At 44.4% G+C, this 23103-nt stretch overlaps 1 protein-coding gene across 6 annotated transcripts in view; it reads right to left on the bottom strand.

Annotated features, from left to right (window-relative positions):
- Positions 1-23103, bottom strand: part of NR6A1 (nuclear receptor subfamily 6 group A member 1) — a 260240-nt gene that overhangs the window by 27241 nt on the left and 209896 nt on the right. For 3 of the 6 annotated variants that reach the window (XM_002720460.6, XM_008273332.5, XM_089302482.1), the window contains 2 exons: positions 12766-12996; positions 406-461 (listed from right to left, as the gene is read on the bottom strand). In XM_002720460.6, the coding sequence (XP_002720506.4) occupies positions 406-461; positions 12766-12996 (287 nt within the window). Of the gene's footprint in view, positions 1-405; positions 462-12765; positions 13009-23103 lie in introns of all 6 variants that reach the window. The other 3 variants (XM_008273331.5, XM_008273330.5, XM_008273333.5) reach the window with 1 other exon arrangement.

Genomic DNA, 23103 nt, shown 5'->3' on the forward strand with positions numbered 1-23103 from the left:
GTTTGTGGGGTTAAACAGGGTATTATCATTCCTACTCTTATAAATATGGCAATGAGCAGTCTGTTAACACATCTTTAGATGAAACAAGGAGCAGTCTAAATTATCTTAACCTTAGGTGGTTGACAAAAAGAGTTGCCCAGATGGTTCAGAATCAGAATCAGTTCACTGTCTAGGAAGTTCTTAGGAAGGCATGAGGGATCACAAGAAGAGCTTTATGCATACTCTTACACCTTTACAATTTTCTAAGCACTTTCACATCCAGGCTCTGAAACAGTTTTACAGGAATGAAAGCAAAAATGGGTCCCTGCAGCAGCAGACAAAACAGATCAATGTACGCAGCTACAGGAGGAGCATCTGGTGTCCTATGCTTCCAGGACGAACCACAGAGTGAGGCCTAGAACTCACCTGGACTGGCCCAATGCTCTTATTCCGGCCTCCAGGCATGCCATCTTCTCTGATAGCTGGAAGGAAACATCAGTCAAGACAGTCAGAAGCATACTCATAGAAATCTAAGCACAAAAAGAGAATCTATTTGGCCCAAAGCCTTAAGTAATTGGTAAAACCTAGATTAAAACACAGGTTGTTCTAGGCTCAAAGCACATTTTCTATAACTGCAGGCTACTCCGTAGGCAGCAGATACTTCTTAGCTCCAAAGTTCTGGGTACTTACTACACACATTCAATACAGCTACAAATATCCCATCAGGATGATGCAGCTAAAGGCTTTGGTAAATTCTAGGGAAGGGATAGACAGAATATTTACATTTAAAAAATAATGTTTATTCCTAGCATAAGTTTAAGTCTAATTTGTAAGATCAGGAAAACAGGTTTCCAGTTTTGCTTTTTTTAATTAATTAGGTTTTTAAATTTTTTTAAAAGATTTATTTATTTGAAATGCAGAATTATAGAGAGAAAAGGACAAAAAGAAAGATTTTCCATCTGCTGGTTCTCTCCAAATGGCCCCACGGCTGGGGCAGGGCCAGGCTGAAGCCAGGAGATAGGAGTTTCATCCCAGTCTCCCACATGGGTGGCAGGGGCCAAGCACTTGGGCCATCTTCCGCTGCTTTCCCAGGCACATTAGCAGGGAGTTAGATTGGAAGTAGAGCAGGACAAGAGCCAGTGACCAAATAGGACACTGGTGTTGCAGGCGGCAGCTTTACCCACTATATCACAATGCCAGCCCCTATTAATCAGACTTCTGACTTTACTGGCTCCTCCCTGCAAAAGCAGTCAGTGGGGTTCTTTGCAACTGAGGGCTTACTTAGCATTTTCTAACCATAAAAAAGCATCCTTAAAATAGTACTAGACTCACTAAGAATATCAACGACTAACATTATTATAATCTCTGCTTATGAAGCATTTAATATGAAGGTACAGGAGGAGGGGCTCCTGATTTCCATTTAAAGTAGACTTTGATGTCAGGAAAAGCTTTCTAGAAAAGAGAACTGAGTCTTTTTTTTTTCTTTTTTAAAGATTTATTTATTTATTTGAAAGGCAGAGTTATAGACGCAGAGGCAGAAGCAGAAACAGAGGTCTTCCATCTGCTGGTTCACTCCCTAAATGGTCACAATGGTCAGAGCAGAGCTGATTCAAAGCCAGGAGTCAAGAGCTTCTTCCAGGCCTCCTACATGGTGCAGGGGCCCAAGGATTTGGGCCATCTTCTACTGCTTTCCTAGGCTATAGCAGGGAGCTGAATCAGAAGTAGAGCAGCCGGGATTTAAACCGGTGCCCATATGGGATGCCGGCACTGCAGGTGGCAGCTTTACCCGCTATGCCACAGCGCCAGTCCTGTGAACTAAGTCTTAACAGATAATTAAAAGGATTTAGGCAGGCAAGAAAAAGTACTCCAGGAGCTGGTTTTGTGATGTAGTGGGTTAAGCTGCCACCTGCAATGCCAGTATCCCATAGGGGCTCTGGTTTGAGTCCTGGCTTCAAATCCAGCTCCCTGCTTATGTGTCTGGGAAAGCAGTGGAAGGTGGCTCAGGCGCTTGGGCTTCCACATCCAAATGGGAGACCTGGAGGAAGCTCCTGGCTATTGGCTTTGGTCTGGCCTGGCCCAGCCCCAGCCCCAGCCATTGTGGCCATTTGGGGAGCAAACCAGCAGATGGACAATCACTCTGGCTCTAACTCTGCCTTTCAAATACATAATAAATAAACCTTTAAAAGAGAAGAAAATGTACTCCTATCTGGAGTGAACAATGTACAGAGAAGTCTCAAGTTTAAAGTAAGAATGAACCATTCTTCCTGGGAACTTCCAATGGATCAATGTCAAGAGATGAAGCTGGAGAGACCAACTGGGGCCCAGATCACAAAAAGCCTTGAATGCCAGGCTAAGAGTGTAGACTTCGGGGCTGGTGCTGTGGTGTAGCAGGTAAAGCTGCTGCCTGCAGTGCTAGCATCCCATATGGGCACTGGTTCAAGTCCCAGCTGCTCCACTTCCAATCCAGCTCTCTGCTATGGCCTGGGAAAGCAGTGGAAGATGGTCGAAGTCCTTGGGCCCATGAACCCGTGTGGGAAGACCTGGAGGAAGCTCCTAGTTCCTGGCTTTGGATTGGCGCAGCTTTGGCCATTGCAGCCAACTGGGGAGTAAATCAGTAGATGGAAGACTTCTCTGTCTCTCCTCTCTCTGTGTAACTCTGACTTTAAAATAAATAAATCAATCTTAAAAAAAAAAAAAAAAAAGAGTGTGGACTTCAGCTGAGGAGCCAAGAGGGGGCCATGAAGGAATGGACGGTGATACTATGTTGGAATTTTTGAAGAAGTTTTTGTGATGGCTATTGTGGAGGACAGCTTGTGGGGGTAATTTTTTTTTTTTTTTACAATGGGGGTAATGTTAACCATAGAGCATAAGCTAATAGTACTATCTGATGGCAATTTTTCTATAATATACCCACTGTAAAGAAGACAAAACCAAAAACCGGAATCTAGGAAGTCCTTTGGGCAGGCCTGGTTGCCTCCAAAGGTGAGGGCTCCACACATATCACTGTTTCTGTAGTGGCTGAAAGGCTGACAGAAGTTCATATTCCTTAAAATAGATATAGATACCATTCTTGGTATCCTCAAAAGATTACACACTGCAGGATTAGAAAGGCTGGGTCCAAAGCCTATTTCTGCTAGGTCTGTGTGATTACAATCAAGTTTCTTCACCTCTTTGAAGCTCAGTTTACTGAAAAGTAAAGAGGGAATACTGTTACTTGTCATATGGTTTGTCCTGTCATATAACATAGAATAGCTAAAACAATATGCATGGGGCTTGGCATATAAAGAACATTAATATCTTCATCTGTAAAATGGAGGTGACATGGCCTGCTTTCTAACACATTGCTGTGAATCTGGAGTGAGAAACACACACAGCCTGTATTAAAGAGTTAAATACATGCTGGTGGTTTTCTGGGAGCGCTCTTTCAACCTAATTTTAAGTTTTAAAAATCCTTAAAATCCTTCCTATGATGTTCCAGGGTGAATGAGAGTGTTCAGACACTTCTGCATTCAATTCTGACATCTCACAGGTACAGAACACAGACCTGTCATTGGCAGATATGATACTGAATTGATACTGGATACATTCCAGCTGGTACCTCGACTCTCACTGTCCTGTAAGTGAGGAAGAACTTTACACGCTTTACTATTTTGTATAAAGGACCACATATCTTAAAGACTTATATCTTGCCAATTTCTTGCTCTGAAATTAAAAAACCCATATTCTCTCTCAACTCTAACCAGAATAAAGAAACTCATATACAATAGACATTTACCAGGCTTTAGGTCCTATTGTCTTGGTAAAACAATTCATAAGGAGAGTATCAACATCACTCCTCATTGAATAGATGAAGCTAAGGCGCAGAAAAATGACCTGTTTTGCATATGGCAAAAGAATCTAAACAGCAGAATCAGGGTTAGAATCCAGCCTTCTTTCTACTACTAGTACGTCGCACAGTGTGTATACATCCCATTGAGGAAATGTAAGATACTTTTAGATGGTGCATAAACTGTTTTTTTTTTTTTTTTTTTAGTTTGAACTCTTTTTTGAAAGTTCAATTATTTATTTTAAAGGCACAATGATACCGAGAGAGAGAGAAAGAGCAAGAGAGAGAGAGAGAGAGCTCTTCCATCTGCTGGTTCACCCCCCAATGCCCACAAGAGCTGGGGCGGAGCCAGGCCAAAGGCCAAAGCCCCAAGCCACATGGGTCACAGGGATCTAAGTACTCAAACCATCCTCTGCTGCCTATCAGGGTACATACTGGCAGAAAGTTGGACTGAAAGTGAAGGCAAGCCTTAAATCCAGGCATGGATTAGGGCTGGGGGCCCTAAGCAGTGGCTTAATCTGTTACATCACAGAACCCACCCCAATAAACTCTTAATTATACATTTACTCGATTTTCCACTCACTGATTCCCTTTGATTTATTGAACAAGGTAAATAACAGTACAGGTCTAGTAAGAGAGGTAAAGTCTGTGGGGATGGTATGAAGCTGTCTGAGGTCTGGAAAACAATACAATGTGTCACAGTGCTTCTTTTTCAAATAAAAACTTGGATCATATTTTAAAGCCTAGAATGTATTTGCACATATGTTATCTCATTTGATCCTCATAGCAAACTTGGAAAGTGTACATCATCTCATATATTTTTATAGCTGAGGAAACGAAGCTGAGAGGTAAAGAGATTTCTTCAAGGTTATTCAGGGAAGAATGGTAGAGCTGATATTCTGATTTTTTTTTTTAATTTATTTAGTTATTTATTTGAAAGGCAGAGTTACAGAGAAGCAGAGGCAGAGAGAGAGAGAGGTCTTCCAACTGCTGGTCCACTTCCCAAATGGCCACAACAACCAGTGCTGAGATGATCTGAAACCAGGAGCCAGGAGCTTTTTCAGGGTCTCCCATGCGGGATGACTTGGGCCATCTTCTACAGCTTTCCCAGGCCATAGCAGGGAGCTAGATCGGAAGTGGAGCAGCCAGGACTTGAACTGGAGCCCATATGGGATGCTGGCGCTACAGGCCAGGGCTTTAACCCACTGTGCTATAGCGCTGGCCCCAATATTTCTGATTCTAAATATGAACTCGTTCCTTAACAACACACTGAGTTATGAGCAACTTTCTTCGCAGTGATCTGATTAAACAGGACAAATGTCTCCCAGGTACAGTATTACAGGAATGATTCTGCTGAATCTCTCATCTACTCCCAAGACAATAGTGCCAGCAAGTTCCTCCATCTGCTCCAAAACAGTGCAAATAACTTTCCACTCAAGAACTATGTACCTACCATTCCTCACTTGCTTGGGCCTGGAAGAACAACCAAACCCCAAACAGAAATATGAGTAGGATACAAAGCTAACTACATCGAAGCCCTGATCCAAACCCAATGGTGGCTTCCTTTGGCCTACGAGCTAATGTTAGGGTCCAAAAAAGCCCACCGCCCAAGGAACAACTCTAAGAGACTTTTTCTCTCATGCAACCAGCAAAGGGTTAAATTTATTGATCCAACAAGTTGGGGCCCTCTGACAAGGACAGAGGAGCAGTGAGGAACTACAGCATAGGGTTTATAAAGGCAAAAACCGCAAAATCGGGAGGAGGGAGAGAATACACGGTTGCTAAGCGGTTGCTAAAATCTTACAATCAGCAATTATGATCTTAAGACATAGACAAATCACATCTTCATTATTAGCCCAGGTAACCCAGGTGCAACCTTTCTACTTTTAAGCTTGAGCAATCATGCTAGGGGGTTTTTGTGCGTTGCCAAGGGAGATGTAGTACACTGCTATTGTCCGACTATTTGAGATCATAGTTTCAGACCAGAGCCTCACGGTGGGGGGGGGGGGGGGGGGGGTTGCTTTCCCAGAATGCAGTCTCAAGTGCTCCAAAATGGAGTCCCTACTGTCAAGGTGCTACTTTACTCTGTCTTATTTTCACAGCTGCACCAGGAAGGTTTAAACCTGTAAGCTTAAGCTTAACTTTTTACACCCGCACATATACAATTTTAACTCTTCACTAAGTCTAATGCCTTACCTTGGCATTTAAGACCCTCTGTGATCTGTTTCCTATGGGATTTTCTCATGCTCATCTGTTTCCATAAATGCTATACCAAAACCATCCTCCACTGTCGCCCCAGGTGTATTAGCAGGGAGCTGGATTGGAACTGGAGTACTAGGACTCAAACCAGTGGCCACATGGGATGTTGGCACTGCAAGCCAGGCCTTTAGCTACTGAGCCACAGTGCTGGCCCCAGTGGAAAAATTTGGTAATATCATCTTATGTCAGTGAATCAAGCTAACATTACCAATAACTGGACAAACTTACATTACATGCTATTGTCACAATGCACTGAGAAGGATACAACATCATTTATATGACAGTCTTGTCAAAAATACATAACCTGAATCTAACTGCAGAAATTGATAGGCCCCAATTGAGAGATAATCTACAAAACAGACAATCTGTTTGCTTCAAAATCAACAATGTTACCAAATACAAGAAAAGCTTGGGAATCATTTCAGATTAAAGGAGATATAGACACATAAAAACCAAATGTAATATGTGACCTTGGATTAGCTCCTGAATCAGAAAAAAATAAAAGTTGTTATAAAAAGACATTGGGATAATTGGAGAAAGCCGAATAAGTCTGGCAATTAGAAAATAGTATTGTGCCATCATAAATTTCCGCCTAATGATACTGTGGTTATGTTAGATGTGAAGTGGAGAGGGAGGACACACACACACAGGGGGGCAGAGTTAAAGGAGACAGAGAGAAGGATATACCAGGGAGAATGATAAAGCAAATGCAGCAAAATGTTAACAACTGGTGAACCTGAGTGGACAGTACAGTGTGAACTTCTCACTACTACAAACTGCAAATTTTCTAAAATTTTAAATTTCTGCAAAATAAAACATGAACACAAAATTTAAAGTTTTTTTTCTAATCCCTTTAAATTTGTAAGGATTTCGAGTCCTTCAAGATTCTGCTGGAATGTTATCTCTCTTTGAGATTTCCCAGTGCTCCATGTAGGTTTCTGTGCTGTGCCCTGGGGCACTTTTTACTCTGGTTTAGCGATATACATATAATACAGCCTCACTGTCTCACAATGCCATTCTGCAAACATCACTTCCTCTGATAAGCTTTCCTTGACCTTCTTATTTTTAATGTAACTAATTAGCAACATATATGTGAAACCACAAAGTTAAGGGAATATAAATTTTTAACATAATTACATCTGACATAAATTCTCTCCACGAAGCTCAGTGCAGCTTCCTCTTTCGGTGGACAGTATTTCCCATATCCCATTTCCTGCCACGGCCTCCATGATGGTCACTGTACTTCACAACAAGTACCCTACCCTTACTGGGATATCTGCTGAATGAAGAGAGAAAGATAGGGCTTGGTCATGAATTTTCAGGGGCTCACTAGCAATGGGACAGACAGGTAAATAGACAAAGATAACACAAGGTGGAGGGTTATGACAGTGGGAATGAAGAAGACTTTCACCTAGTGGGAGATGGTGTCAAAGAAGGCTTCTTAGAGAATGTTACAAATAAGCTGTGTCTGGAAAGGAAAGTATACAGTACATAGTTAGGTGAAGAAGTAGGGGCAGAACACACTAGGAAGAAATTCATATATGCAAAGCCCCCAAAACAGGAACCATCACTGGGCTTTCAGAAAGGTGAGATGTAATGAGGATTTTGAGTAGGGATTCACAGATGGGGAAAGAAAAGGATGAAGTGGATGCAGTCACTGTGAGGAGCCTGATTTTATCTAGAAGACTGTAAGAGGGGCTAGAGTTGTGTTATAGTAGGTTAGGCCACCGCCTAACCATATGAGCACCCATTCAAATTCTGATCCAGATCCCTGCTAGTGCCTCTGTGGAAAGCAGCACAAGATGGCCTAAGTGCCCGGGCCCCTGCCACCCACATGGGTGACCCAGATGGAGTTCCAGGCTCCTAGCTTTTGGCTTGGCCTAGGTCTGCTCTTGTTGTAGCCATCTGGGGAGTGAACCAGCAGATGGAAAATCTTGTCTCTCCCTATCTCTCTGTAACTTTGCCTTTCAAACAAATAAATCTTTAAAACAAAAAACTATGATCAGGTAGAATAACTGAATGAACAAGGAAAAAAGAAAATAAAGGATTTACTTATAATGAATAAATAAGTAAGACAGACCAACTGCACGAAGGATGGGAGGTGTCTGTGGGTGGTATTGCAGCAACAGTAGCATGGGAAGACAGGGCTCAGCCTCCACTCACTGTCCTTGAGAGCTCACCCAACTGCTGTGCTAACCCATTTCCTGACCAGCCAACTTCCAGGTCTGAAAAGATACTCAGTTCTCTATCCAGACACAGGGGACAACAGAGGGCTGACTTACACATAGAAAGAATGCCCCAGCCATTAGCAACTGCCAATAGCAGTTGCATATTCTTAATTAATTTAAAGTCAGTTAAAATCTTGACGTCAAGTTTAGAAGTTGAAAAACAGTAGGGAAAGTTTCCATAGACTCTACACCCAGCTCTCTCCCTCTGTTAACATCTTGCCTAACTACAGACTATTCATTAAAACTAAGATACTAACTTTGGTGTAACACAGACATGATTTGGATTTCTAGAGTTGTTCCAATGTCATCATTCTTCTGTTCTAGAACCCAATCCAGGACCCCACATTGCATTCAGTTGTTATATCTCCATGGTCTTTTTCAACCTGTGACATTCTTCAGTCTTTCCTTGTTTTGTGACCTTTACACTTTCCAAGAATATTCTGTAGAATGTTAGCTATATTTTTAGGGCTGTCCTCAATATGGATGTGTCTGTTTCCTCATGATGAGACTGAGAATGAACTTGTCTCTGTGGATGTGTATACTTCTCAGGGTGTACACTGGGTATATGATGTCAACGTTTTACTCCTTATGTTAATTAACCCTGACCATTTGGCAAAAGTAATATCTGTTAGAATTCTCTGTGGAAACTTAACAGTTTCCCTTTGTAATTATTAAATATTTTTAGACTACACAATATTTTGCATCTGTTTAAGCCAATGTCCACTTATTTCAGCATCTATCAGTGGGTCTTCCTGCAGCACTTATCACTAGAGTTAGAACTCTAACTGTTAGAACAGTGATTATCTACTGCCCTCATGTCTTCTAGATGTAATTAATTGGAATTCTTTTATAAAGAATTGTCACTTCTCTATTTACTCCGTTATTTCAGTATGAACACATGGATATTTATTCTATTCTTTGGGTTGTGAACTAATACTACAGTTATTTTCTTGCTCAAGTTGCTCCAAATTTGGTCACTGAAAGTTCTTCCAGGCTGGCTTATGCCCCCTTTGGAAATGCTTAATTTTGCTTTTTCTTTTTAAAAGTACTTCTCAACTTCCTGCCATCACAAGATATGTCAGGCTATTTTTATGTCTTCCTTGCCCCAGCCCTGGAATCAACCAGTTCTACAAGGAGTCTTGACTTAATTTATTGATACTGGGAAGCTGAGACCAGGGTACTAGGTGTGCTCATTGCTACTGGAATATCATTGTTTTAGTTTCTTGTAGTGACTAGAGCTTGGAAATACACATACATGTACTAACTAATATACCCACACACACATCTGTTCTTTTATATCTATCTACCCATGCATCCATGCATCCATATTAATATCACTAATTCCAAGCTAACACCAGAGGTTTCATTCTAGCCTTCTCCTTTCCTGATTTAAAACTTCTTTCTCTGGGGCTGGTGTTAAGCCCTGGCGTGAGGTGCTGGCATCCCATATGGGCACTGGTTCTGGTCCCAGCTGCTCCTCTTCCAATCCAGCTCTCTGCTGTGGCCTGGGAAAGCAGAAGATGGCCCAAGTCCTTGGGCCTCTGCACCCATGTGGGAGACCCACAGGAGGCTCTTGGCTCCTGGCTTCGGATTGGTGCAGCTCTGGCCATTGCGGCCAAGGGGGGAGTGAACCATCGGATGGAAGGCCTCTCTCTTTCTCTCTCTCTCTCTCCGCCTCTCCTCTCTCTGTGTAACTCTTTCAAATAAATAAATAAATCTTTAAAAAAAAATTCTTTCTCTGATGTGAGAAACCTCACTCTCATCATCTACAATATATTTTACTTGTTTAATCTTAGTATACAAGTAAAGTAGTGACAGAATTCCTGACACATCACCTTGAGAGAAACAAATTTTAACAAACTAGAGTGCTTTGTTTGTATATACTTCTTTTTCTCTTTAACCTACTGTATACAATTAAAACAGTTTACCAAGGTCAGCTCCAATTCTTCCCCATTCCTTGCAGCACAGTTATAGGATTCATTTGCAGCACATTGGTCAGGGCACATTTCACCTCTCTGCCCCCTGCTCCCTATCCCTCATGACTGCCACATCCTGGTTGACTTTTTTTCTTTTTAATTACATGCAGGGGACAGGCTATGTGGTACAGTGGGCTAAATCACTACTTGGGACGTCCATGCCCTATATCAAAGTGCTTGGGATGGACTCCCACCTCTGCTTCACATCCAGCTTCCTGTTAATACACACCCTAAGAGACAGCAGATAATTCAAGTGCTGGTTCCCTGACACCCATGTGGGAGACCTGGATGGAGTTCCTGGCTCTTGGCTTTGGTTTAGCCTAGCTCTGCTCTTGTTGTGGGCATTTGGGGAATGAACCAGCAGACAGATGATCCATCTCTCTCTCTGCATTTTAAATAAATAACCTTTAAAAATTTACATGCAATAAAATGTATTTTTGTGCTATATAATTTTATGGATTTTGATTAAATGCATAGAATTATGTGTTGACCACAACAGTTTCATACTATTTCCACCCTCCAAATCTTCACATGGCTACAGCAATGTTAATTCTGCTTTCTCAGAATCAACCAGGAGGTGGCAGGGTTTCTCTCTGAAAGGCAGCTTTCACCAGGCAACAGAGTTTTCCTGCTCCGAAGGCAAATGGACTTAAGGATTAACAATCCCCACTCCTCACAGCTTATGTGAAGTCTTCCAGTCAGTCAGAGGAGCTATGAGGTGCATAGGGAAGTTTTTCTTCCCTACAATAGATTAAGTTTGGTTGGAAGGCTCAGAATTTCACACGGCAATTCATCAAACAGCATTTCAGAAGGCAACCCATAATTGTGCTTTGATAAAGTATTCACAGTGGAAACAACTAAGGGAGATGAGAAAAGTGGAAGCCAAATCCAAATCAGGGTAAAGATGACCACAGAATCTCTTCAGGACAGTACTTGTTTGGTGCTGGTAGCTGGGAAAGATGTCTGTAAGAGGAAACTGACCGTGGGGAAAGGAAAGCATTTCCAGGTAGAACAAGGAACATGAGCAGAGGCAGGGCAATGTGAGGTACACTGTTCTCAGCAAAAGATGAGCTTAGAAAGACAGAAAGGGGACAAACTTGCTAACATTTCAAATGCCTTGCTTTGGCATTTGTGTAACAGCCAGTAAACACAGGGCATTCCAACATGCAAATAGCTATGCCATATGGTAGATCTGTGAAGTGGTAGACCTTTTTTCTGTGTCTAAACTAAATGGATGATTTTCACCCACTGACAAGACTTTAAATACCACAGCTCCACAAACTCTATTTGCAAGCAGGACTGTCCACCTCAGTTCCTATCCTATATATCAAATTTCATTGGTGGATATCTCTGAATGTTCTTCTAATGTACCTCACACTTAGCACTGCCAAGGCCAACATTTTGCCACATCCTTCCTGACATTTATTTTTCTGGTACAGTCATTACTTTGAAGATTTATTTATTATTTGAAAGGCAGTTTCAGAGAGAGAAAAAGGAGGGAGGGAGGGAGACAGAGTTAAGATCTTTCACCTGCTGGTTCACTCCCCAAATGGCTGCAACAGCTGGGGCTGGGCTGAGCCGAAGCCAGGAGCTTCACCTGGGTCTCGCACATGGGTGCAAGTGCCATCTTCTGCTGTCTTGCCAGGTGCATTAGTAGGGAGCTGGATCAGAAGTGGAGTAGCTGGGACTTGAACTGGCATCCATAAGGAGGCTTAACCCACTCTGACAACACTGGCCTTGGGTCATTACTCTTAATTCAAATCCTCAACTTCAACTTTGGTGCTGCCCCACATTTGGTATGTTACCAACTCCTACAAGTAGACTTCTTCTACAACATCTCCCCATTCTTTTCTCTCCCCTCCTGTAGATCCTCATACCTTCCTTCTGGACTCTTCTATACAAACAAAAAAACTTGTCACGTGGCTTTTCCATTTTCCCTACCCCAACCCATCCTATAAAGCAGACTTTCATATTCATACTACTAGACTATTGGTTTGTTCATATCATTTTAGACTATGGCTATTAGAAAGCATGCAAATTCCAAACTTCTCACCAATCTGGACACAGAGTGAGGTGCATGCCCAGCCTTGGAGCATGCTGTGGTTCTAGCATACAAGGCGACAGCACATTCAGAGGTCCTCCTGCCTCATGCATTTTCAGCCAGAATTCCTGCTTCTTGTCATCACCCCCTTGAAAGAACTAGTGGAGTATATTAATTCCAGTTAATCCCTGACTGTTAACTGGGGTCTTGCCTCATGGGGCCTGTGCATTCATTCTTACAGAATCCTTAACATCACCCCTGTCCTCCCCACCTAGTCTGGAAGGTTCCTACTTGCAGGAACTGTGTCATAATTATTTTTGAGTTATGAGTATACAGAATAAGACCTGGCATATAGTGCAGACTCGGAAAACAAGTATCTCCAAAGCATAATGGGTGGAGCTAAAGGTGAAGTCAGGGCAAACAGTGGACAGTGAGAGAGCCATGAGTAAGACTCACCCTTACGGTTCATCCCCATTTGGAGGCATTTGAGCAGGCGGCAGTATTGGCACCTATTCCTCTGCTTCCGAGACATGACACAGTTCTTGTCACGACTGCATCGATACACCCGTTTGTTGCAAATGCTCCGCTTAAAAAACCCTTTGCAGCCTTCACAGGAGATGATTCCATAGTGCAATCCTGTAGCGCGGTCCCCACAAATGAGACAGGTTCGTTGTTCAGCCCGATCATCTGAAACAGAAACTGAATGTGTTCAAGTTAGACATAGTGGAAACAATGGCTTCATACCTGTAATTTCTAAAACAGGCAACCCTGCTCTGGGTAGATCAAGAACACTTCTGTCTCCAGGCTAACTGGCACACAGGAAGCATCTTTGGAATCTTTGTCTGAGGATTAAACTCCTCCACCTGCTTTTACCTGGCCACCTCTCCTTCCAGGCCAGCTAGGTAATGGAAGTCAACAGGGCACCTTCCCCAAGGAGGTTCACATCTCCCTTAGGATGTACCCAAGTAAAGAGATAGATAGGTCTGGGCCTCATTACTGGCAAGGCCTTAAAGCCCACCAGATTATTATCAGGCCCTTCTGTAGGTATCCATTGGCATCTCAGTCAGAAAACTTTTTCATGGCTTAGACAGCACCTTTCTTAGGTCCTCCAATAATGACTCTGTCCTGTCTAGTCCACTTGGGGCCTCATACCTTTGTAAACACAGTCTCTACTCTAATTTCAAGGCTCTACTCCTGACCTGTGTGTACTGATCGTCTGCTCCCCTGTTTAATGTTGTATGATTGTTCAGAATTTTCTCTACAGACAAACCCCTCTACCCACAAAAGATGAGTGGCCTTTCTCCCAGTCTTGGTTGGGATCAGCTTCCAGCCACATCCATCAAACAGTCTTCTTGTACAAGAGCCCAGAGATCCTCCCACATTTCCTTTTCTCTCATTACTTGGTTAATGCCACTCTTAGGATCATTGGCTGCTATTCCCACCCTGTCTTTTATACTACCATGTCTGTTTAAGTGTTTATAGGAAGTGATACTGGAGCAAACCAAAGCCTTTACCAACCAGGCAGTTAACCAAATGCTGCTAGAAGGATATACTCGGCTCCCCACCTGGGAGACAGCAGCATGAGACATCGCCCCATGCCAGCAGAGAGTACCTCGTCGCCTCATGTCAGCAGGAAGTAGTTCTAAAGACAGATCATCGTTCCTCTACCCCTCCCTGGACTTCTGGGGCTAATGTAATCCCATACAACTCTTGCTTTATAAAAAACAAAAGGGGGGAATGTTAGTAAAATGGTGCAGTCTATGGTGTGATCTATGCCCCCGACACCATCCTAGGCTCTAGCCCCTGCCGCCATTGCTGGAAGCCAGGTGACCACATAGTTCAACCACCGGTGTCAGCCCCACCTCCATCCTAATGGGATTTGCTGCTCCTACGTCCCTGCCTGCCTCAGCAAAGGTTTAACAGGACCCATTCCTGAACACGTCTGTCTGTCTGTCTGTCTGTCTCTCTCTTATGCTCTCTTCTTTCTGTTTTTCCTTCTTCGCCCCTTCCCTCTACTCTGTTGGGTTTCCCCCACCAATAAACCCTTTCCCTTAAAAAGAAAAAAAAAAAAGAATAGACCCCTATAGTTACTATAAACACAGCATTTTTATAAACACACACACAAACGCCTCTCCCTGGGTTTCATCATCAGTGGGACCAGTAGCCAAATCCGAAACCTAGGAATATCTTTGACTCTTCCCTCTGCCTTACCTTTCTCATCCACACTCCATTAATTTTACCCTGCAGGGAAATGTTAAGGGCTAATGACAATATTTGTAAGTGCCTAGCACACTTTATATATTCAATAAATGATACCTGTAATTTTTAACAAGTGAAGAAATATTAACTACACACCCAGTAAACCAGCCAGTCAGTCATTTAACAGATATTACCAAAATAACTATTCCAGTCCATGATACGGCAGTATATAAAAGTCCCTGGTGAGGGGTCAGTGCAGAGGGTTAAAGCCCCAGCCTACAGCACCAGCATCCCATATCCGTGCCGGTTCAAGTCCTGGCTGGTCCACTTCTGATCAAGCTGTTAATGTGCCTGGAAAAGCAGTAGAAGATGGCCCAAGTGCTTGGGCCCCTGCACACATGTGGGAGACCCGGAAGAAGCTCCTGGCTCCTGGTTTCAGATGGGCCCAGCCCTGGTTGTTGTTCACTCCCATATGGGGAGTAAACCAGCAGATGGAAAACCTCTCTCTCTCTGCCTCTTTCTCTCTTTTCTTTTTTTCAAGATTTATTTTATTTATTTGAAAGAGTTACAAAGAGAGATAGAGACAGAGAGAGGTCTTCCATCCGCTGGTTCACTCCCCAGATGGCCGCAACGGCCGGAGCTGCGCCAATCCAAAGCCAGCCATAGCATATCCCAGGCCATAGCAAGAGAGCTGGATCAGAAGAGATGCAGCCGGGACTAGAACTGGCACCTATGTGGGATGCCAGAGCTTCAGGCCAGGGCGTTAACCTGCTGCGCCACAGTGCTGGTCCCTCTCTGTAACTCTTTTAAAAAAATAAAAATAAATCTTAAAAAAAAAAATCCCTAGTGAAGCTTTCATTCTAGCAGAATATTTATTCTATGTCCAAGCCTTGTGTTAGTATATAAACAAATCAGCATGATCCCCAGGGTCCAGAAGTTCACTGAATCACAACAAATTAGTCTAGGAGGAAATTCGGCTACAACACAATTCTCCCCTTCTTCCTTCACACTGCATTTACTTAGGGCCAAGCAACTGACAGAGGCTAGGCTTGTAACAAAAAGTGTTCTGGGTGAACTGGGAAGTGAGGATCTGTCTGGAGGTGCAAGAAACCTCCTGGGAAGATTTGACACAGGTCAGGAGGAAATCGAAGATTTGAGCCTCATTCCTGAGTAAGAGGCAAAGCACAGTGATGAAGAACATCTGTATACCACGATTTAGAGAATCTTTAGCATTAGAAAGATTCTAATTTGAACTTCAGCTCTGACACCAGCTGGGTGAACCTTGGCAAACTAAGTTACTTCATCTCTGAGTCTAATATCGCTCAGCTGTCACATTGGGACTATGATGGTCCCTATATCTCAGAGATAAAGTATTCATCACAGTGCTCAGACTACAACAGATATTTAATATTAGCTATTATTATATTATATATATTTTATTTTTAATAGGTCCACACTTTAATGTGAAAAGAAAATATTTAGGGGCCAGTGCTGGTACGTAGTGGGTAAAGCCACCACCTGCAGTGCCAGTACCCCATATGGATGCCAGTTTGAGTCCTGGCTGCTCCACTTCTGATCCAGCTCTCTGCTATGGCCTGGGAAAGCAGCAGAAGATGGTCCAAGTGCTTGGGCCCCTGTACCCCCATGGGAGACCCAGAAGAAGCTCCTGGCTCCTAGCTTTGGATAGGCACAGCTCCAGCCATTGCAGCCAATTGGGGAGTGAACCAGCAGATTGAAGACCCCCCCCCCACCTCTCCTCTCTCTCTCTCTCTCTGTAACTCTGACTTTCAAATAACTAAATAAAATCTTTAAAAACTATTTGAAGGCAATGTTAAAGAAGGGGCATGATGGTGTACAGCAGGGATGCAGAGAAGAAAGAAGGCCCTTATTAGATGCCAACTCCTTTAAAAATTTATTTATTTATTTGAAAGGCAGAGGGAGGGTGAGAGGACGAGAGAGACAAAGATTTTCCACCTACTGGTTTACTCCCCAAATGGCCCACTTGGGCTGGGCAAGGCCAAACCCAAGAGTCAGGAATCCCATCCTGGGCTCCCACATGGATGACAGGGACCCTAGCACTTTGGCCACCTTCTTTTGCCTTCTCGGGCACATTAGCAGGAAGCTTGGATGTGAAGCAGAGTCACCAGGACTCCAAGTGGTACTCTGGTACAGATGCTGAAGCGATAAGCACAGGCTCAACCTGCTGGTCAGAACACTGGCCCCGTATGTCAACTTCTGATATAAGGCTTTAGATTGCCATTGGCAGTAAACTGAATACCCAGGTCCTAATCCCTGGAACCTATAAACACTACATTATAAAGGAAATGCATATGTGACTAAATTAAGAATCTTAAATTGGGGAGATTATTCTGTATTGTATTAATGGGCCCTAAATGCAATCACAAGTGTCTTTACAAAACAGAAGCAGGGGTCCCTGTTGTGGTATAGCAAGTAAAGCTGCAGCTTGTGATGCAAGCATCCTATATCAGCATCAGTTCAAGTCCCAGCTGCTTCACTTCTGATCCAGCTGCCTGCTAATGACCTGGGAAAGCAAAGAAAGATGGCCCAAATGTTTGGACCCCTGCACCCACATGGGAGACCAGGAAGAAGGTCCTGGCTCCTGGCTTCAGATCTGCCTAACTCCAGCCAGCCATCTGGGGAGTGAACCAGCAGATAGAAGACCCCTCTCTCTGTGTCTCTCCCTTTCTCTCTAACTCCGCCTTTCAAGTAAATAAATACATACATCTTAAATTAAAAAAAAAAAAAAGAGGCAGAGGGAGATTTGATAAACATAGAAGACACAGATATATGCAGAGAAGAATGTAATGTGAAGATAGAGGCAGGAACTGGCCACAAGAAGGTAATGCTAGCAGCTATCAGAAGCTGGCAGAGGCGAGGACAGAGCTTCTGCAGAGAGCGACTGCCAACACCTGCACTTCAGACCACTGACACTGACTCTGACTTCCGGCTTCCAGAGCAACTTCTGTTTGTTAAGGCACTGAGTTAGTGGTAATCTGTTACACTAGCACAAGAAACGGATAACCCTTTTTTTTTTTCCAGGCGGGGAAACAGACATATTAACACTTAGCCAAAGTTACACAGTAAATACAGGAATACAGAGAAAAGCAGACATATGAGACTAACAAGCAGGGGAAGAGAGAATGACACACACGGAAAAGGAACTGGTTAGGTTCTTGAGGACTCTACAGTTCTAGTTACAGACTTTCTAAAGCTTAGATGCACTTCCTAACAGAGCAAATAGCAAATTGGACAAACTGTGACAAATTCACATTACCACATTCTTGTATTATTGTCCTTTTTTTTTTCTTTCTTTATTTAACTTAGATGAAACCCTACTTGGGCTGGAAAGGGAGAAAAAGGAAGGATATTCTATTGAAATTGCCCTGGTTAAGTATGCCTTTTATTTTCCTTTTGAAAACATAGGAAGCTCAAGTTAAACATTAGAACAAAGTTATAGCAACAAATTAAAAACTAAATCAGATAAGGCCCTGAAACCAAACAGGCAAAAATGACATACAAACACTACTCACTCTGTGTGGGAGGGGATTTCCTAGAGTACTAGGCTTGAGCTACTGGAAAGAGTATGAAAAAGTCTGGAAGTCATGACTACTAGACTACTATAGAAGCATATAAATGTTCTATTTTAAATTAAAACCTCCAATGTTCTATTAGATATCATATAAATTAAAGTTTTACTACAGTGGCTGTAAAAAAGTCATTTATCAATATCCCCAAGTACCACATTTTCATTTCTTCACTGATAAAATTTCACCTATGACTACCAGGCAGGCTGTACTTTATGGGTTCGTGTAGTTTTCAGAACCTCACAGCTGTGGGGACAACACTGCAGCACAGGGAATTACAGTGAGCATCACGTGAGATCAGTGTGAGACCCCACTGCGCCGCTTCTGCTCTAGCTCCCCGATAATACACTGGGAAAGCAGAGGAAAGTGGCCCAAGTGCTTGGGTCCCCGCAATCCCAGTGGGAGACCTGGGTGAGGCTCCCGGCTCGTGGCATCAGCATGGTCCAGCCCTGGCTGTTGAGGCCAGTTGGGAAGTGAATCAGCAGATGGACGATCTTTCTGTCTCTCCCTTGCTCTGTAACTCTTTCAAATAAATAAAAAAAAAACCTTGAAAAAACACCTCATAGGTGGATAAAATTATTATTACTGTGTTGTAAATAATAAAATGGGGGCTAAGATGTTAATAAAGAAGCGGGGTCCAAGAAGCAGGGGTCCAGATGAGACAAGAGCCATTGTAGCTCTGGCCATTGCTGCTATTTGCAGAGTGAATGAGCTGAGCTAATCTGAAGCCAGGAGCCAGGAGCTTCTTCTAGGTCTCCAACGTGGGTGCAGGACCCGAGGACTTGGGCCATCCTCCGCTGCTCTCAGATACATTGGCAGGGAGCTGGAATGAACCAGCAGATGAAAAATCTCTATCTCTGACCTTTAGAAAGAAAGAAAAAAAAATCCAAGACCTTCCAATACTACGACTGCTGTATTTGCAGCCCCTTCTCCTACCTAATTCACATTGGAATCAGAAACATGTAAACTCTGAAGTACTTATCATAATGCTATTATTTTTTAAAGATTTATTTATTTATTTGAAAGAGTTACACAGAGAGAGAAGGAGATACAGAGAGAGAGAGGTCTTCCATCCACTGGTTCACTCCCCAGTTGGCTACAATGGCTGGAGCTGTGCTGATCCAAAGCCAGGAGACAGGAGTTTCCTCGAGGTCTTCTACATGAGCATGCAGGGACCCAAGGACTTGGGCCAACCTCTACTGCTTTCCCAGGACACAGCAGAGAGCTGGATCGGAAGTGGAGCAGCCGGGACTCGAACCAGCGCCCATATGGGATGCCGGCACTGCAGGTGGTAGCCTTACCCACTATGCCACAGGGCCAGCCCCTATCATACATACTATTAATTCATGTCTTTCTTATTCCATTTTAAATGTTGAACCTAACAGCTGGTCTTTACATTTGTCCTTGATCAACTGAATCTTTATATAATAAATTCCGCATGTCACTTTGCTCTATTGAAATTTCTGGGGATCTGGGTGCTGTCCCTAGTGTATTAGTTATTTCTTCTACTTCCTTCTTTTCCACATGTATGGTTAATGTGATGTTATTTTCATGGATATTCTTAAAACACTTTTATACAGGATGTGGCCTTCACATCAGCCACTGAAGCCCCTTCTTCATTCTGACTTAACCATTAGCATTCTAGAAATAGCTGGTTAACTAGTTTTGACTCTTAATGATGCCAGGTACTCTACTCTGGCCTGTATTTCTCTTACTAATAAAGTTATCACAAAAGATTGTATCATATGCTTCACTAAAATGTCAGCTCTTCAGTATTCCATGTCTGGTGAGTGTACCTCAAAAACATTTTGACACCCATTCACCATTCTCAATTCAGGGTTATTAATCTATTGATTCAGTCAGTACTCTTAACTCAGTGTTATTAATTTGTATTACTCTACCTAAAATGTAATGGGGAAAATTTGTCAAAATAAACACATCAAAGTCAAAGACAATCGCACCAGTACTGTGGCATAGAGGATAAATCCACTGCCTGCAGTGCTGGCATCCCATATGGGTGCCGGTTTGAGTCCAGGCTGCTCCACTTCCAATCCAGCTCTCTGCAATGGCCTGGGAAAGCAGAAGATGGCCCAAGTCCTTGGGTCCCTGCACCTGACAGAACAAGCTCCTGGCTTTGGATTGATGCAGCTCTGGCTGTTGTGGCTTGGGGAGTGAACCACTGGATGGAAGACCTCTCTCTGCCTCTCCTTCACTCTCTGTGTAACTCTGACTTTCAAATAAATAAATAAATCTTAAAAAAAAGTCAAAGACAAAGGTTCACAGTAACCATAAATGATGTAAAGCCGAGGGTTTAGGGGCCAGTCTTGTGGCACAGCAAGTAAAGCCACCAACCGTGATGATGACATCCCATACGGGTCCCCATTCATGTTCTGGCTGCTCCATTCCCAACCCAGCTCCCTGCTTATGGGCCCTGCCATTCACATGGGAGACCTGGAAGAAGCTCCTGGCTCCTAGGTTCAGCCTGGCCCCTGTGGGGAGCAACTGGGAGCAACTCGGACTAGACTAAGTTACTGGAATTAAGACTTATTCTATGCATCTGCTCTCCCACAATATGGCGCTGGGAGAGAAGAAAACAGCTTCTACACAGCTGCCTCCAGTTCAGCCAATAAACTGTAGGACTTGCTCCTGATTGGAGGAGAGCAGCGTACTCGGCGTGTGGGCAGCCGAGTTGGGATTGGCAGAGGAGGACTATAAAGGAGGAGAGAGACGGCATGCACCAGGAACATCTAAGGGGAACATCTAAGGGGAACACCTGTGCAGCCCCCGAGAGAGCCGGCTGGCGGTGTGCCGCTCTCCTGCGGAAGTGGGGAAAGTGGCCAGGGGGAACCGCCCTTCCACGGAGGTGGAAGGGACAGTAGCCAACCCGGGAAGAACCAGCAGCAAACCCGGGGAGGGCCGAGCAGACGAAAGAACAGCGCAGGGTCCTGTGTCATTCCTCCATGAAGAGGGGGAGCGACATAATGGTGCCGTGACTCGGATATGAAGCCTGCAGGGTTTGGTGTCGTTCCTCCACGAAGAGGGGGAACGACATAATGGTGCCGTGACTCGGATATGAAGCCTAGGCAGGGTTTGGTGTCGTTCCTCCACGAAGAGGGGGAGCGACATAATGGTGCCGTGACTCGGATAGGAAACTTAGGAGGGAAGAAACGGGAAGAAATGGGAAAATATCGGAGAGAGAGACTAGCAAACAGCCTAGGGAAAAGCCGGACGAAAAAGGTGCCGGAAGAAGCTATTGAAAGCCTAGGCATAGACTCAGATACGGACTACGGGGGGAAGCTGGGAGAAATCTCTAAGGTCGAAAGCGAAAGTGAAAGCTAGAACAAACAGACTCAGATACGGACTGTGGGGAGAAGCCAGGAGAAATGAGGGAGGAATATTGTTGGAAGAAAACTTAGGGAAACATACTGGGTAGAAAAAAATGTTAGGGAAATTGAAGCCGCGGGGGGCAGGCCGAGGCGAAGACGAAAGCCACTTTGGGATTCGTCGAGTTAGCCCGGGAATAAGGGGCGAAAAGTTAAAACCAGAAGCGGAAACGTAAGTCAGGTTGGGATCCGTCTGATTAGCCCGGGGAGCAAAGGACGGGAAGCCAAATCGTGGGGCGGAAACGTGAGCTGGGTTGAATTCGCCAGGTTAGCCCGGGGAACTTGGATTGAATGCTAGTGGCGGAAACGTGAGCTGGGGCTGTGTGACTCGCGGAGGCTGCCGCGTGCAGAGAGAGCGTGCGGGGCACAAGTAGATAGGGAACGCTGGGCTAGTGCGAGACCGCGGAGTGTGCGCGCAAAGCCGAGCCGCGCAGAGCCGGGAAGCCGCGCAGATGAGAGAGGCGCGGGCTGAAGCGGCTCAGAGCCGGGAAGCCGCCGCGGGGCGGGTGCCGAGAAGCAGCCTCAGGGCGGGTGCCGGGAAGCCGCAGGGATAAGAGAAACAGAAGTTTAGAAGTAAAATGAGAGAAATAGGAATGCTGGTAGATAGAAGTAAAATGGGAGAGATAGGAATGCCCGGAGATAGGGAAATAGAGAAAGGCCTCCCCACAATACCGCAAGGAGAAGGCTTGGATTCGGTCTGCCTGATTAGTAAGGCGGTAAGCACCAGCAGGCGGCTCAACCAGAGTATGAGCCGCAGGTCACCGAAGATAGGCATGAATCAACACCAATAGGCCTCCCCACAATATGGCAATGAGAAGGCTTGGATTCGGTCTGCCTGATTAGTAAGGCGGTAAGCACCAACAGGCGGCTCGACCAGAGTATGAGCCGCAGGTCACCGAAGATAGGCACGAATCAACACCAATAGGCCTCCCCACAATATGGCAATGAGAAGGCTTGGATTCGGTTTGCCTGATAGGGCTTGTAAGCACCTGCAGGCAGAGTAGAGCATGCGCTGCAGGGCACCGAACACAGGCACGCATCAGCGCCTAGAAACCTCCTCACAACATGGCAAAGAGAGGACCCGGATTCGGTTTGCCTGATTGATAGGACTTGTAAGAACCTGTGGCAACTCTAGCAAGCAGAGCAGAGTGTGTGCCGCGGGACACCAAAGACAGGCGCATATCAACGCCAAAAAATAAAAAGAAAGGGGGATCTGTGGGGAGCAACTGGGAGCAACTCGGACTAGACTAAGTTACTGGAATTAAGACTTATTCTATGCATCTGCTCTCCCACAATATGGCGCTGGGAGAGAAGAAAACAGCTTCTACACAGCTGCCTCCAGTTCAGCCAATAAACTGTAGGACTTGCTCCTGATTGGAGGAGAGCAGCGTACTCGGCGTGTGGGCAGCCGAGTTGGGATTGGCAGAGGAGGACTATAAAGGAGGAGAGAGACGGCATGCACCAGGAACATCTAAGGGGAACATCTAAGGGGAACACCTGTGCAGCCCCCGAGAGAGCCGGCTGGCGGTGTGCCGCTCCCCTGCGGAAGTGGGGAAAGTGGCCAGGGGGAACCGCCCTTCCACGGAGGTGGAAGGGACAGTAGCCAA

Source organism: Oryctolagus cuniculus, chromosome 1 (assembly GCF_051225735.1).
Source record: "Oryctolagus cuniculus isolate XC-2025 breed Fujian yellow rabbit chromosome 1, ASM5122573v1, whole genome shotgun sequence".
Lineage (NCBI taxonomy): Eukaryota > Metazoa > Chordata > Mammalia > Lagomorpha > Leporidae > Oryctolagus > Oryctolagus cuniculus.